A 13124-nucleotide genomic window follows, 5' to 3' on the forward strand; every position below is an offset into this window, starting at 1 on the left:
TTGAGTATTTACTGTGATGTGAGTCCTCTGCCTGCATTATCCTGGTTGAGCATCAAGTGAGGACAGCTATTTATTCCATTTTACAGAGGGGGTTGATTTTTTCTCTGAGCTCACACCATTTGTAAGCCACAGGAAAGGGAGTCAAATCCTGGTGTGACTTGTCCCACAGCCTCTGAACTTAAAAGATATGTTATTCTGTTCTCTAGAGAGACCTTTAAAATCCTTTTGTTGCCTCCCCTCCTTTGATCCTCACACTTTCGAGTGACAACAGAAAGTCAATTACCTCTGTGTTACAGACAGTGAAGCTGAGGTTCAGAGAAGTTAATTATTGGCCCAAAGTGGCACAGGATTCCGTCCAGGATTCCTGACTAGTTCAGCGCTCTTTCTCCCTCAAATCCCACTGCTATCCTTGCAGTCGGCCTGAGGCTCCAACCCAGGCAGGCTTCGGCTGGCCAAACCCAGGTCCCGCTGCAACCCTTCTGGTCTCCTTACCTGTGACTGTTGGGGATCGAACACGGGAGGCATCAAAGTGGCCGCTCTCCAGCTTGGCTTTGTCCTTGATCTGTACCGTCACGACACGGTCGGCAATGACTGCCTCAAAGCCGATCACCGTGGTGCACTCATCCAGGGGGTACACGAAGAGACCTGTCAGAGCAGGGCCCAGCATCGCGAGGTGCCCCAGGCCCACCCTGCACACCCCTTGCCTGGAAGGAACCTGAATCCTTGGCCTGCCGGTTGGGTGGTGCCCACTGCCACTCAGCGAATGCCCAGAGGCCTCGGCAGCGAGCCAGCTCTGGGACCAGGTGGGTAAGTGCAGCGGCAGGGCCAGCTCTTATTTTGCAGGTACGTGAGCCTGATGTGGCCGGAACTTCTGGTTTTCCAAGAGAGTGAAAACATGGGATTTTATGGGACTTATTGTGTGCGCCTCATAAAGCACATCTGTATGGTCAGCTTTGTCCATGGACCACAAGTTTGTCACCTGTGGCATGGAAGATTGGGGCTTTGGAGGAAGACTAGGGTTCTAATCCAGGCCCTGTCATGTTTCCTAGCCAGGTGACCCTGGATAAGACACTTAGCTTCTCTAGGCCTCCTAGCACCACCTGTAAGATGGTGATGATGAAGCCTATTCCCAGGGTCGTAGTGAGAATTGAAAAAAATAGGCATCATTTATAAAGCCACGTGCCACACATTATTATATCTTAGTGCTTCTCAAACTTTAGAAGCTCACGAGTGACCTGGGGGTCTTGTTAAAATCCAGATTTGGATTCAGTAGTTCTGGGGTGGGGCCAGAAATCCTGCCTTTCTGAAGCAGCTTCTGAGTAATGCTGGCGGCTGGGGATCACACTGACAGTGTTAAGGTCTTGTTTTATCTACCCTCTTAATATCAGGACAGCACAATGCGGCGTCCAGGGTGAGCCCCCCACAAACTCCGACCTCCGCTCCCTCTGGGGCTCAGTTTCCTCATCTGTAAAGTGGGGGACTTGTTCCTTCTGTGGAAAGCCAAAGGACTGTTGGAAGTAGTTTGGGTATTTAGCTCCCTGAGTCTGCAGGTGGATCCTAATTTAAGTCGCCCTCTGTAGGTTTCCTTGAACACAGGAACAGGGCCATTTGCCCTGCCCGGGAAATTTCTAAGGGGAAGAAAGTTTCCCTGCGGCACCCTTTGGTAGTGTTGGTCCCCAGGGCAGCCCTGCAGGGGTTTCAGAATCTCAGGTAGGGTTGAAGTTTTGTCACCAAAGGTTGGTGACCAAAGACATGAAGTTTGGTGGCTAGGAGGCCCCATCACTGCAGATAGGAAGGGAATCCTGGCTGGTGCCCTCCTGGCCTTCCCACAACTCCCCTCCTGAAGTGAAAGGAGTTTGATTTACAAATGACTCTGGCAGGCCAGTGTGCGTCCACACCCCTGACCGCGGTTCATATTCACAGATGGTTTCTCAGTCCACAAAGTCCTGCCTGCTCTATTACCTCATCGGCTCCATCACAACCCAGGGCATCTGGACAGCAGAGAGGAGCATCCTGATTTTGAGGGGGTGGCAGCTTCCCCAGGGTCACAGGAGCAAGAACCATGGCTAGGAGTGGAGCCTCCTTGCTTTGACTGAGTCTTGATGCTTCTCCTCTTGTGAGGCTCCCTGGAGAAAGTGTGGGACTGACCACCGGACAGTGTGCCTTGTGGGCTGTAAAGTACAGGGACAGTCCGGCACTGTGGCTCAAGCCTGTAATCCCACACTTTGGGAGGCCGAGGTGGGTGGATTGCTTGAGCTCAGAAGTTCGAGAGCAGACTGGGCAACATGGCAAAACCCAGTCTCCACAAAAAATACAAAAATTAGTTGGGTGAGGTGGCACATGCCTGTAGTCTCAGCTACTTGGGAGGCTGAGGTGGGAGGATCTCTTGATCCCGGGAGGTGGAGGCTGCAGTGAGCCGTGATCGCACCACTGCATTCAAGCCTGGGCAACAGAATGAGACCCTGTCACAAAGAAAAAGAAAAGTGTGGGGATAGTTGGCTGGGGCTGAACCCAAACCTCTTCAGCTCAAATCCTGACCCTCCTTGCTATTGGCTTTGGGGCCTGCAAAGCAGAAATAGTCTCACCATTTTACAGATGAGGAAACAGATTCGGAGGGGTGGCATGACTCGCCTAAGGTCAGTCAGCGAGTAAATGTCAAGACAGGGATTCAATGTGGAGGAGGGGGTGGTTCCGGGGAGGCCCCAAGCAGGTGTCCTTACCCTGGAAGGGCTGGGCTTCTAAGTTGCCATAGGTGAGGGAGGCAGTTAGGCCCAGGGCATAACCACTGACACAGGAGGTAACATCAGACGCGGTGAGGGGCAGGGCTGCCCCCGTGATCCAATTCAGCAAGCCAGGCATCCCGCTGGCTACTCAACCTTCAGAACCTGCAAGACACAGGAAGGGCAGGAAGTGGGGAGAGGCTCCTCCAGGTCTCCCCAACCTAGTTTTCCCGTTTCAGACAACCCCAAGCAATCAAAGCAGCATTGTTTTCATTTTCCCCAAGAACTTCCTAGTTCCTGGGAAGGAAGTGACGGCAGGATAACTACCATTCTTCCCTGAGAAGAGAAGTGGCCATTCTCTTCCTTTCATTTCACAGGTAGAGAAACTGAGGCTTGAAAGCATGTGACCTGTTGGGATTCACTCAAAGGGTTGGAGCACAGTCAGGGCTAGAGTCCAGGTAGCCTCACGTTCAGCCTGGAATTCTCCCAACAGACCATGTGGGGAAGGAAGTCGAGAGGCTCAGGCTCTGACCCCATCCTCTGTGTGTCCTGTAATCCCTAAGCCTCAGATGTTGCCTCTGCAGAATAAGGGCATTGGAATACCTCACCACGTCCTTCCTTCTCTGACTTCAGCGAGCCTGCTCACTGCAGTGAACACTTGGTAGGTGAGGGCCACCCCCAATAGTCACCAAAGTAAGGGGAGCCACATTCTTCCAGGTGTAGAGGCCAAAACCTGGGAGTCATTCCTGCACCTCCTTCCTAACACCCGCCCCAACACACACACACAGCCAATCCATTGCCAAGACCCGTGTGTCATCTCTGGAAAAACCCTTGTATCTATCCACATCCTCCCTTTGCGGCCACCAGCACCTTGTCCCAGGCCACCACCACCTCCACGTGGACTGCAGCTCCTGATCTGCCTCTTGAATCTCCTCTTGCCCAAGAATCCATTTTCCACCTACTGGTCAGAACAAACATTCTGGACACATAAACAGGACAGGTCTCTGCTACCCCCACTTCCCTCTTCTACTCACCCTTGCTCCTTGGACAGAGAACCAAAGTTTAAGGTGGCCTGGGGCTCTATGGGATCGGGCCCCTGCTGGCCTCCCAGCCTAGCATCCCCACAGTCCCCAAACACACCCTGTGGGTCTCAGCAGTTTCCACTCCGGACACGTGTCCTGCTCCTTCCACCCCTGTGCTTGCTGCTCCTCCCGGAAGGCCCATCCCGCACCCATTTTTAAACTAGTAACCCCCTATTCATCTTTCATGGTCAACTCGGGTCCCCTCTGCAGGGAGGCCAGACCAGTGTGCCCAGCATCCTCTGTCATCCCTGCACAGAGCTGAGTTTCTCTCCTGAAGAGCTTCTCTAACCATTTGTTGTGCTGCGTTCTGTTTCTGAGTGACGTCTGTTACTCTCTGTTTCCCGTTTGAGCGTAGGCGCTATATACGTGGGCATGGGCCACATCGACTTTGGTTTCACAACCCCCTTTGTGTTGATTGAATGAAGAAGAGAATGCATGGCTTTCATCCTTGCAGCACGGAGGCCTCCATAGCATTTCTCAGGACCGTGTCTCAATGATCTAGGGTCTCCCAAGACCCCCGCCCAAGTAATCACATGCCTTGAAGAAGTGGGGTGGGAATGGGAAGCAAAGTCAAATGAAGGGTGTGGAATAGAAGTTTGAGGTCAGATTCCCTCTGGGTTTTCCTGTCTGCGGGGTAGGTGCCAGGCAAAGCTTCCCTGGGCTGGTGGCCTGCTGCCCGTTATTTACAAGGGTGTTCAATGAGTGCTGAGTACCCTGCTCTTTCTCAAAGAAGGGACTGTTTCTCCTGGGTCCTCTCCATGTCCCCAGCTGAGATCCTCAGGTGCTCCCCCACACCCCGGCACCCCGCCAGGCCAACAGTGGCTTTTTAACTATGTTCTCCCTCTGGGCTTATCTCCTGTGGGGCTGACTGACAGCAGCAGGCAGATAAAGAGCCGCGAGGGAGCTGCTGTCTCCCCAAGTGGCCTTCTCTCAGGAGATCTCTCTCCTGGTGGCCAGAGCAAAGCCTGGCAAAGCCTGGCAACTTCAAGGGGGTGGGGAGGCAGGGGGCAAAGGGGTGGGGAGGCAGCCTTCATTTCCTGACAGTGCCACGTCTCCCCCTCCCAATGTTCTCTCTCCCCCACCGCCCCCGCCTGCATCCTGGTTCACTCCTGTCTGGAATACTGATTGGGGAACGCAGCCTTAGGGAGCCAGCACCCAGACATGCATTGAACCCAGACCTCAGCTCCAGTCCACCTTGGGGTGAGGTTCTGCCAAAGGCATTTTATCCAACCCAGTCTACCCACACTGTCCCTGGCCCAGGGAGCGGGGCTTAGATGAGGGACATCTGATAACAGACGGCAGACTCCCTCAGCATTGACCCTTTAGGAATGTCATGCAGCCATAAAAATGAACAAAACCATGTCCTTTGCAGCAACACCGATGCAGTTGGAGGCCATTAGCCTAAGCGAATAATGCAGGAACAGAAAACCAAAAACCCCATGTTCTCACTTGAAAGTGGGAGCTTAACATTGTATACTCGTGGACATAAAGATGACAATAATAGACACTCGGGACTACAGGTAGGGGAGGGAAGGAGTGGGGAAAGGGTTGAAAAACTAACTGTTGGGTACTGTGCTAACTACCTGGGTGATGGGATCAGTCATATCCCAAAACTCACCATCATGCAATATATCCATGTAACAAACCTGTATATGTAGCCCCTAAATCTAAAATAAAAGTGGAAATTATTTTTAAAAACCGTACACACACACACACACACACGCAAATAAAAAACCAAAATCTATATTATGGAAAAAAAGAATGTCAGAACCCCTTGGAAAGAATAAACTTTAAATCCTGTGGGGGCCTGGTTAATGCATATTTTTTATCAATTCATCCAGCATTGATAAGCACCTACTGTATTCCAGGCTCTGAATTAGCCACTGTCTATGTAAGGATGAGACCCAACCCAAATGGCAAGGAGTTTATAACGTGGCAGCAGAGGAAATGTGGGAGTGGGGAAAGGTCATAGCAATGACAGCTGGAATTTATTAAACATTGAAAATGTGCCAGGCACATATATTATCTCATTTAATCCTCATAAAACCTTCTAACGTATTATTCTTCTGCAGATGAGGATGGTGAGGCCTCAAGGGAGTGTGCTGGCTTTGGATGTGGGTTTGGGGTACCTCAAGGGCACACAAGTAAATGGGTACACGTGTATGACTTTCTCCTGGGAGGGGCCCAGGGCCACCCCCATGAGAGATGGGGACCATAAGGACCAGAATAGATTATGCTGAGTGTCTTCCCTTCCAGCTCTGTCCCAACCTGGGCCTCAGATGGGCATGGGCCACAGGAAGCACCCAGGGACAGGGACAAGGCCATGGCATCTCCGGGTCAGAGTGTGGGAAGCCAGGGTTCAGTCTTAGGAATGGTGTCTGGTGTGAGTGGGGCTTGTCAAGTGTGTGAGGATCAACACTGTGTTTACCTTCCCCACCTCCTTCCTCAGTGTGCCACACAACATGTCTTTGCCCAGTTCCTTCACTTTTGGGATGCTGCGTCTGGAAAAGAGTTGGTGAGGTGAGAGAAACCAGAAAGGGATTGAGTGGAGCTGGCAGAAAGGGCCAGGGGAGAAGAGGGAGGGAGGGCTTAAAGAACAAGGAAGGGAGGACGGGGGAGGGCAGGAAAAAAAGATTTTTAAGAATGAGTGCCCAGAGTTATAAATTGGATCCCTTCTCATATTCTCTAAGAGGCACATAGAAAGATTGGAATGATTTGAGGCTCTGGACAGTGTTTTCCTGATGAAACGTTGGGCTGAACCTGGACGCTAAGAGCTCTATATGGCTTAGAGGAGGTTCTTGGTGTGCCCATTAAATGCCAACACTTTTGTGACGGCCTAGAGATGATAAATCCCAAATAGTTGCTGTCCTTCTGGGTAGAACATTATTCATATTTATGCCTGGCACATAATAGGTGCTCAATAAATATTTCTAAAGTGAAATGAATGAATGAGTGCCAGCAGCCTCCCAAGGACACTGAAGGACACTAGGTGCTGGGGATACAGTGGGAACAGGCAGGCGTGAGTGGAGATACTAATGGAAGAGACAGATAGTAAATAAAGCTGGAAGTTCACAATCCAGCCTGTTCTTGTCATCCCCACTGCAGCAGCCACATCATCCCCTTACTGTGTATTCCCAGTGGAGCAGTCAGAGTCGTCCTTTGAAGACAAAATTGTGTGACTCCATGACTCAAACTTTCTGATGGCTCCCATGTCCCTCAAGCCCCCATCGATCTAAGCCCCTGCTGTTTTCCCTTCTGACCACCCCCTTAATGGATTCACTCCAGCCTCTAGACATGCGCGTGCTCGTGGCTTGCTTCCTCACCCCTTCACGTCTGCTCAGATGGCACCTTCTCAGGAAGGGCCCTGAAAACTTGCTTTAAACTTGCACCCTTCGCCTCCTTTCCTTCAGATCCCTCATCCTGCTTTGTTTGGATATTTTCCATAGCATGTCTCTCCAACATGTTACGTAGAAAACTTTTATTGCGTTTATTGCTTTTCATCTGCTTCCTTCCACAAGGGTGGTGATTGGAGCCTGTTTTTCTCATTGATGCATCCTAAGTACCTTGAGCTCTGCTTGCCCTCATAGAAAGGGATGAAAAATATTTGTTCAATGAATGCATGGATCCATATGTTATCACAATGTCAGGCTGGTCGTTTCTGGGTTTTGCATGGGTTCAGCTCAGGGAGAGATATCCTCTAGCCACCAGGTCAAGGGCAGCTCCACAGAGAAGCTACAGACATTCAATCTGTTAGGCTCTCATTCCAGTCTTTATGTACCATGGTCCAAATCCACCCTCCCTGCCCGCCATAGGTGCCACCCGTCTTGTAACAGGCCATCAACCCACTGAGGAAGCTCTGTAATTCCATGCCCCTGAGCCAGCTCCTTGCCACTGCCCACCACCCACCTCTCCAAACCTTCCCCTGTGTCCTCTGCAGCTGCCCCTGCATGGCCAGCAAAATACCCCAGATCCTGTGCTTCTCCTGAGACTCTCTGTGTCCCGGGTCCCAGTTGCTGCCTGCGTCAAGACTGTCACTCTTCTGTCCTCCAGTCAAAACCCTTCTCCTTGGGGGACTGATGCCTTTTGGCTATCCCATCCTTGTGGCTTGCCTTCTCTAAGGTCTCAATCATACTCCTTTAGTCAACACTTGGTGCTTGGCTCATGACTTCCTCTGTTTCCCAAGCCCTGCCATCATCTTAGGTGACTCGAGCATCCTTGGGAACAGTGCATCAACACCCTGGGCATTTACCCCTTGACCCCGCATGTCAGCAACCTTTGTTTCCTTCCCAGCTCAGCCTGCATTTCCATTCCCGTGCCTTGAACTTCACACACCATCTGTGATGGCTCCATCTTCAAGACCACTCATTCATTCCTAAAACTGCAACCTCCCAATACTTTCCAGGTTCCTTTCTTTGTTTTTTTCCTTAGCACTTATCACTATCTGATATAATGTATATCCTGCTTATTTATCTTGTTTAATGTGTATCCTAACCCTCCAAGGTGTAATCCCTGTGAGGGCCAGAATTTTGTTTTAGTTTGCTCACTGCTGTATCTGCTGCCCATAGAGTAGTGCCAGGCACCTAGTAGATGCTCAATAAGTATTTGCTGAATGGATGAAATACCACTCTGAGTGCTTTGCATATATGATTTTCAGCATCTCTTGGAGGTAGGTACTCTTAGTATCCCTATTTGATAAATGAAAATACCAAGGCTCAAAGAGGTGAGGCAACTTGCCCATGGCCACACAGTCAGTAAACAATGAGGTTAAGAGTAAACCCAAGCAGAAGGACCATGTCCTTAAACATGAGGCTACTTTATTTCCTGCGCTGAGTTTCTCCCAAGCCTTGTCACCTCTTCCTGAGCGAGTCTTACAATTCTCTCTTCTCTCTTCCCGTTGCTGCTGCTTCATTGATCTCCCCTAGACTGTCTCTATCATCTCCTACCTGGTCCTTCAACCTCCAGGCTGTTTCCCTTGTGGTTCCCTCACACGCACACACACACACACACACCCCTCTATTTTTCCTGAGCATAATGGCTTCCCATTGATTTTGTCCAAAAGAGTAAGTCAAATGTCCAGTGTGGCATTCAAGGCTCTCCCCAGTGGGTCACCGTCTCTCTCCAGTGCCACCGCCCACCATGTTCTACATGCTGGCCTTCCTCCAAACACACTGACCCTCTCACCATGCCCTGAACACGTCAGGTTCTTTGCCACCCTTTGCCTCCTCTGCCTTCAAAGTCTTGTTCATCATTCAAGGCTTAGATGCACCTCCTCCAGGAAGGCTTCCCTTTCTCTGACACTCCAGTCCAACAGACACGCTTTTCTTGGGGCTTCCATAGCCTTTGAGCTATTGTATATAACACCCCACATCCTGCGGCACTACAGCCACTCATCTGCAATGGCTTTATCTTTCCATGGGGCTGTGAGTTCTGAAACAGCAGTGGCTGCACCTCCTCCTTTGCCTTGTTCCAGCTCCCTGGACTATGCTTGGCTTGAATGAGGAACTCTGAATGGGGGCACCTACCAGGTTCTAGTACTTCACAGGCATTGCTAGTACTCACACCTACTCCCAATTTCCAGGTTCAGAGGGAGGTCCAAAAGCCATCACACAGCTAGAGTGGCCAAGCTGAACGGAAAACAGCCTGGACTCCAAAGCCTGGTCTTTCCCCTGCTCAGGATGCTTCCCAGTTCATGCTGAGCACAGGGGAGAAGAGAGTGTTGGGGTTCTGCTGGCTTCAGCCATCACAAGGGAGGTGGAGGTGGGAGGGGGGGTGTGTCAGGGCTCCTGGGGTCAAGGAGAAGGCCCTCATGCCCCCCTTGCTGGGGGATATTTGCTTTTCAGAAAGAGATTGGGAAGGCAGAAACTTGCCCGTGGGGTAGTGGTTAGGGGTGCCTAGGTCCCAGTCTCTGGGGAACTGCCTGAGGTTAGAGTCCCTGTGATGGCCACTTCCAGAGTAATTGGCCCAGTCACACTGCTGGGCTCTGCCACTCACATTCTGCATGGTCTTGAGGAAGTTACTTAACCTCCTTGTGCCTTAGCTTCCTCCAGGTCTAAGCTGGGAAGGTCCCATGGGCCTCTGCCTAGCATTTGCCCTAGTAACCCCTGACCCTGACTCTGATCTTATTGCTGAAATCTACCCTTTCCCCTTATATCCACAGCACATTGTTGTCCCAGAAACAACATGTTCCTGCCACCTGCAAAGCCATTCTGGAAGCATCTCACCCTCACCCTGGTCTGATCCCCCCCAGATCCTGCTCCACAAAGTTGGGGTCCCCCACCTGTGTGGGCTCAGCCAGGCCTGGGCTAGACGAAGACTGTGAGCCCAGAAGCAATTCTGGGCTTGCCACCTGCCCTTTTACCTGGGGTTAGAGGCCTTTGCTCCTTTTCTTATCTCCAGCCCCTCTAGGAAGTCCTGCTTTCATGGCCCCTTTAGAAGCCTGTGCTCCAAAGCCACCCAGTCACAGACAGCATCAACACTCTTACCAAAGTGGGGCCAAGTCTATAGGTTCTCTGGATCTGGTCTGATTGTTCTAACCTTCTAGAATTCTGGGCTTCTCATATTCTGGTCTCCTTCCTTTAAACCTCCCCACGTAGGCCTATATCCAGCCAACGTGGGTAACAAATTCATGATTGTGAGGCCCACCCTCACCCCGTTTACCCCGTGCTCCAGCCAGTCAAGAACTCTTGCTATGCCTCCAAACAAGGCTGAGTTCTGCTACCGCTATCTCTTCTGGCACTGAGGGCTTTGCTGGGAATGCTGTCTCCACCTCTCCATCCTTAGTCATCCTTCAAGGCCAGCTTCAATGTTATCACCTCCATGGAGCCTTCTCGGGGTCCTGCATTGCCTAAGATTGCCCCCTGCCACCAGCACAGTCAGCACCACTCATGTTATCTGTCTCATCATCCATGTACCATGTGTCCATTTAACAGACCTATATGGAGGACCTACTCTGTGCCAGACACTGTGCTAGGCTGGGTTACCGCAATGACCAAGAAGTACAGGGCCCCTGCCCTCAGGCCTTGTGTCCTGTCCCCCACCCACCCCAACCAGGAGCAGTTAGCCCCCAGAACTTGAGGCAGGATACTCTGTCTCTCCCCAGTGTCTGGCCAGTAGTTGGTGCTCAACAATGAATGGATGGCATGTACTCTATTGGTTGAATGAATGAGTCAGTGGCCAAATAAATAGAATGAAATGTGTCATGGGGTGGATATAGGCCTTGGCTATACAATGGAAGAAATTTATTTCAGCCCAGAGCCCATGAGATTCTATCCTGGAGATAGTTGTAGTCTCCTTTGGTGAGAGCTGGGGGTTGGGGGAGTAGTAACAGCACAGAATGCTCAGGCTTCTCAGTGCCTTGTGTCCTCACACTGCCTGAGAGACCTGGAGTCCAGCCAGTTGAGACGTCCTGGACAGTCAGTCTGGACAGGAGGCTGGGGAGAAGCCACCCACGATGTCTGGGGCTTCCAGCTAGGAGACTGTGTTTGGGCCGGTTGAAGAAGGGAGAAATAAGTGCATCCACATTTGCAAAGATAAATGAGGGCCATTTATCTGGGCTAAGCATCTGAAAAGATGCTTGTCGGATTAGATCAAGGAGGAAGTCGTTTACATATACGGAAATTGTGCCATGCCTGTCCCCGGGGGGCCCAGTAAGACTCCTGCATTGGAGCCTCTGCTCTCTGAGGGTCACTCAGAAATGCACCCACACATCGCTGGGAAAATTGGGCTTTATTACACAAATTCAGTTTACACCCACCTTTCCAGGGGCATGTTTGCAAGGCGAGCTCACCCAGCCCAGCTGCCAGCATCCCTGTGGCTCCACTGAAAAGCACTAAGTAAATTCTCTGTGTGGCTTCAAACCTTGTTCCTATCTCTAGCACACCGCTCTTGGAGGGGCTCACCGGCTGGTGGCACTATTGTTTTCGAATCCAGCCACTGCCCCTCTAGAGCTACTCTGTTGCAGTGGGGCTTCTAGGGAGTTGAAGACCAAATCCTTGTACGGTGCCTTCCTGCACCACCTCGAAGTAGTAAAATGACAGGCTAGGAAGTGAATTCCTGCCCCTGGAATCTGTCTTTCCTCTTCCTTCTCCAGTGCTCTCTCATTGGATGCTTCTTTCAAATTCAGTTTCACCCTCTGTGTAGTGGGCAGGTAAAAACGTCATCTCTTTCTTAAGGTTATTGAGAAGCTTGCAAAGGACACACTGCCCTATAAAATGCTTATCCCAGTTTCTGGTCCGCAGTAAATGTTGGCTATTGCTTTAATTCCCTTTTCTTTTTGGGTTGTCCTCCTGGTTTCACTCTCCCACCCACTATGACTGCATCTGGGCACCTGAGCTCTTGGCATTTCCCCTGGTGGCTCTGGCCCCCTACAGCTCTCAGACCTGCCACCCAGCCATCCCAGGGCCCCCTGCCTAGGTGTTAGCTAAAGAATACATTCATTGCCTTCCCTTCTCTCTGAGGTCCCAGAGCAGTTTGGGCCAATCTATGAGACTGCTTCCCCGCACACACTGCCCTCCCCACACAGAGATGCTTTGTGGGGTGGCAGAGGGTGCTGGATCGGGAGTCAAAGTGCCTCCCCCTGGCCTGATGACCAGTTCTGCCACCAACTGCATGTGAACCCTAGACTGGGACCCTGCCATCACACGTATGGCCTGGCCACACCTCTTGGGCCTGCACGGAGCACAGCTGGTGAGACATAAAGATTGGTGGGATCTTAAGACCCTGGGGTAGGGGTCCAGGCTATACTTCTTCCTTGTTATGGTTCTTAGCACATGGAAGAGTGCCTAAAACACTTTCTGAAAAATCCCAGCTAACACATATTGAGCAATGAGTAGATGCCAGGTGGTGTTCTAAGTGCTTTTCATGAATTCGTTCTGGTAACCCTTGGGACAATCCTATCAAGAAGGCGCAGCTATTACTCCCATTTTGTGGAAGAGGAAGCTGAGGCCCAGCGTGGTTACATTTCTTGGTCGAGGTAATACACTCGTAAGTGGTGGAGCTGGGATTTGGACTCCACCTTCAGAGATCAAACTCCTAACCACAAAGCTTCATCACCCCTCAATACTTATTTGCTGAATGAATACATGAATGACCTGGAGAAGGTCCTTCCCACAAGGTCCCTCTGGGCTCTGGGTCCTGGCATCTTTATCTAACAACAAGCCGACCTGCACCTGGAGAATTCATCCCATCCATCTCTTCAGATTGACAGTCCAGGGTCTCAGCTGCTCTGAGAGACAATCCACATCGGAACTGAGGATGTATACCCGTTCCTCCCGCGCCCCGCCCAGTTGAAGGGATACATCGGAACTGAGGATGTATACCCGTT

The 13124-nt window shown here is 51.1% G+C and overlaps 1 protein-coding gene across 1 annotated transcript in view; it reads right to left on the reverse strand.

Moving 5' to 3' along the window:
- The window catches only part of VWA5B1 (von Willebrand factor A domain containing 5B1), a 67771-nt gene that overhangs the window by 45191 nt on the left and 9456 nt on the right, over nt 1-13124 (reverse strand). Inside the window, exons 2-3 of the mRNA XM_023219336.2 lie at nt 2721-2885; nt 493-645 (exon numbers count right to left, since the gene is read on the reverse strand). Of these exons, the coding sequence (XP_023075104.1) occupies nt 493-645; nt 2721-2859 (292 nt within the window). The 5' untranslated portion in view covers nt 2860-2885. The remainder of the gene's footprint in view (nt 1-492; nt 646-2720; nt 2886-13124) is intronic.

The sequence above is a fragment of the Piliocolobus tephrosceles genome, chromosome 1 (assembly GCF_002776525.5).
Source record: "Piliocolobus tephrosceles isolate RC106 chromosome 1, ASM277652v3, whole genome shotgun sequence".
In the NCBI taxonomy this organism is placed as follows: Eukaryota; Metazoa; Chordata; class Mammalia; order Primates; family Cercopithecidae; genus Piliocolobus; species Piliocolobus tephrosceles.